This window comes from Sinocyclocheilus grahami, unplaced genomic scaffold (genome assembly GCF_001515645.1).
Source record: "Sinocyclocheilus grahami isolate Dianchi unplaced genomic scaffold, SAMN03320097.WGS_v1.1 scaffold890.1, whole genome shotgun sequence".
Lineage (NCBI taxonomy): Eukaryota > Metazoa > Chordata > Actinopteri > Cypriniformes > Cyprinidae > Sinocyclocheilus > Sinocyclocheilus grahami.
The window spans coordinates 427476-431052 of record NW_015506069.1 but is presented as its reverse complement, the minus strand read 5'-3'; the positions used below and the strand labels follow the sequence as shown (position 1 = coordinate 431052).

The window sequence follows — 3577 nt, the reverse complement described above, 5'->3', positions numbered from 1 at the left end:
TTTTTTTTTTTTAAAACCCCCCCCCCCCCCAAAAAAAGTCAGACCCCAAACATTTTAACAGTAGTTTTTTATTTATATTAAATGTAACGTTTATTTTACAACACTTTATAATGTGTCATTTATTCATCTAGGTTAATGTTCAAATCTACAACAAATCTATTAATATATCAGTAACAAACAAGAATTAGATTAATAAATGATTAAAATATTTAAAACAATACAAAAACTATTTTCATTGTTAGGTAGTGATAACAGACGTATTAACTATTGGTACCAAACTGAACCTTATTGTAAAGCGTTACCAACATTTTTTTGTTCATTATAATTATATATTTTTCTTTACCAAAAAAAAAAGAAACTGCAGCAAACTAGAAATTATACAGCTGTAACAGGCTGGAAAACAATGGTATTTCACAAACCATTTTTACAATTTTGACCAAACTTCATCCATGTTAGCCAGCTAGACAGCATTATATGACAATCAGCAGAATTGCCAAAACAAATGTTTAAATTTGCAAGGCATAAAAATGGATGTAAAACGATGATATTTAGTAGCAAACTGAAACAGGACTGGTCTGAATTGAGCAAGTGAGCATTCAATCAACTAGAACGTTGTCACACTGACCTCGGGGCAGAGAGCCATCCTATTACAGTTTCACTCTCTTAAATGTAAACACCTCTTTCTGTCTCTGTTTCTCGTTGCAGTTGGTGGCAGTGTTTGACGAACAAGAGCCTCATGTCGGAGGTGACGGCACCAGCGCGAGTTCAACGGGCACCCAGTCGCCTGAGATCTTCTCTGGAGAGCCGTCTGCCTTCCAACCGTACCTGCCCCACAGCGAGATAGAGGTCACCACATCCACGCTTCGTACCAGTAAGAGACAGATGAAGAGACTCTCATAAAGTTGTCTAGGTCTTTAAAAGTTTGAAATGTGCCACTGCTGTGGAAGTTTTGGCCTTTTGTGTCACTCATTGGTCTCTCGGTTTCTCACAGACATGCCTTTGCATGTTCGTCGCAGTAGTGATCCAGCACTGTTGAACCTGACAGCGATGTCGTTCTCTGAGCCTGGTTCGCAACCCGAAGAACCTTCCAGAAAAAATCCCACACGCTGGTCCACAACCGCCGGCTTCCTGAAACCACGTTTCTCCACCGGCACCAACAGTCTAGAGAGGAAGGTATGAAGCTGCTGTGAAGCTCCAAACATTTATAGTGGAGGAACATAAATGACTAAAGGGATATTTCACCCAAAATGATCATTCTGTCATCATTTACTCAACCTAATGTCATTCCAAAAGTTTAGGACTTTAAGTCTTCTTCAAAAGAAGCTAGTTTGACCTTAAATGTCTTTACAATGATGTGTTATTTTGGAACTCATTGACTTTCATTGTATGGACCAAACAGTTGAAAGATTCTTCAAAATATCTTCTTTTATGTTCTCCGGAAGAAAGTCATACAGGTTTGGATCAACATAAAGGTCATTTTTGGGTGAACTATCCATTTAATGACTTTCTCTGATGCTTATCGAGTGCAATAGTTGGGTTCTGGAAGTAAAAATTCCATTCATTTTCTCCGTAGGCAAATCGATTTTTAACCCTAACTTTTAAACCTATGTAAGACAGAGCTTTTGTGATTTCCAAGGTTGTTAATCAATGGTATATGCTTTTGTTGAAGCCACCAGTTTGCATTATTTCAAGAAATATTTTAATAACAAATTCCACCAAAAGAGTTCAGCGTGGAATACAAACTTACTCTCAATACGCTTTTTAAATACTTAAATATTTGCATATATATATGCATATTTTGCAATAAACTTAAAATGTTATTTCTATATATATGAACTTTAAACTAATAACTTTATTTCTCCATTGTTTTTTAATCTGATTAAAACATTCGTAATGTTTGATGGGATTGTCTTTTCCCTCATTAAAGTTAAGTACACGGTCTTATCTTTTTGTTCAATTCTTTAAATCATTTTTGCTTCAAGTAAAAGTTTGTGATGGTGTAATTCACAGTTGATTCATAGCTTATATCTCTTTAAACAAAGACTTTTTGAAAACCCCTATGAGAAGAATGAATGGACAAAATATTTCCGAAACCAGTGCCACAGTAAAAGTGAGCTGGCACTGTAGCACTCTATTAATGTTCACACAAATGTTGTCAAGATATTTAGAGGTGGTAAGTGCTAAGTGGGCGGCTGACTTTACTCTCTGAGTTGTTATGCTGTATTGCTGTTTGGAGGCCATTGGGTTCCTGCTTGTGTCGTTTCTCAGATCATATGCGATAAATTTGTCATCTTTAGAGGCAGAGGTCACATCACCCTTCATGACATCTCTATGAACATTTACTGTCATTTCTGAAGGGTTCACAACCCCGCATCTCACAAAACAGTAAGAGCTCTATAAACAAGCCGTGTGATGGGAGAGAATGTTGCACTGCTGTTTGTGTGTTTAATTTATCGTGTGCGTGTGTGGGTTCATTTAATGCATTTGCTGATGTGACCGTCATTTCTCTGTCTGTTCTGCTTCTAGCAGAGTAATGCTTATGTCAGTGCTAGTCATAAAACTCTCCAGACAATGAGTTATGGATTCGCTCGCTCTTTCATGCTCGCTCACACACTCTCTCATCTTGGTTATTCCTTTGTAGTATGAGGCTTTGATTTACAGCTTTTTCTTATCCATCAGCACAGTGTCCTCACAGACCAAAAATATTTGGGCATACATGGTGGTTTACTGGTATATTAAATTGTGATCTGACCATCCATGTGCATGTGAATCATTATTACCATTTGAACTAAGTAGGCAAGAGTTAACAGGGAGTTAACAAGTGTAAAAATATAATTTTTTTTTCTCTTCAGGGCCGAGGTGTCGACACATATCGTAGTCTTCCTCGTGATGCAGGGCAGCGGTCAAATCAGAAAGAGTTTCAGCGTGAAAAGGCCCGTTCCTCACTCAGCGCCAATCATCCCATGGTGGACTGCTGGCTGGAGCGACAGGAACAGGTTGGGACTGTAATGATTTAGATCTTCGTATTTAGATCTTCGTATGTATATCAGCATCAGCATCAGCAGGTGCGCTGCTCAGTGGCGCACTGCGTTTCAGTACACTGTGTTTGCGGTTTTGTTTGTTAGTCTAACGTTTATTCGTGGTTTGTTAAATTTGTTAAATGTGTGGTTCGTGGTTTCGTAAAAGTGGAAAGATGAAGGGTGGGAGAAATGTACTCTTGATTTGGATTCTGTGGACGATTGGCCTCTATGGATTATGTTTGGCGATGCAATCTCCAACTGCACGTGGAATTTTGGCAACATGTGGCGTCACAGTGCCGTATGCACGCCAGTATAGCCGGGAGACATTGCTGGAGCTAAACTTTACGATGACTGAAGAGATGAGAACAAGCCAATTCAGAGATTTGTTTGAAAATATTCCTCATGAGTTGGTGAGAATGAAACGAAAGAAAAGAGGACGAAGAGGCGGCATTCGGAGACGACTGCGAAGGAGATTCAAGCGGCCACCTCTGCCGTCTATTGTCTTCAGTAATCTGCGTTCTCTGAATAACAAAGTGGATATGATAAGATCGCACACA

At 38.8% G+C, this 3577-nt stretch overlaps 1 protein-coding gene across 1 annotated transcript in view; it reads left to right on the top strand.

Annotated features, from left to right (window-relative positions):
• Window positions 1–3577, top strand: part of LOC107563826 (partitioning defective 3 homolog) — an 85980-nt gene that overhangs the window by 28146 nt on the left and 54257 nt on the right. The window contains exons 3-5 of the mRNA XM_016248792.1: window positions 706–871; window positions 992–1173; window positions 2853–2996. Of these exons, the coding sequence (XP_016104278.1) occupies window positions 706–871; window positions 992–1173; window positions 2853–2996 (492 nt within the window). The remainder of the gene's footprint in view (window positions 1–705; window positions 872–991; window positions 1174–2852; window positions 2997–3577) is intronic.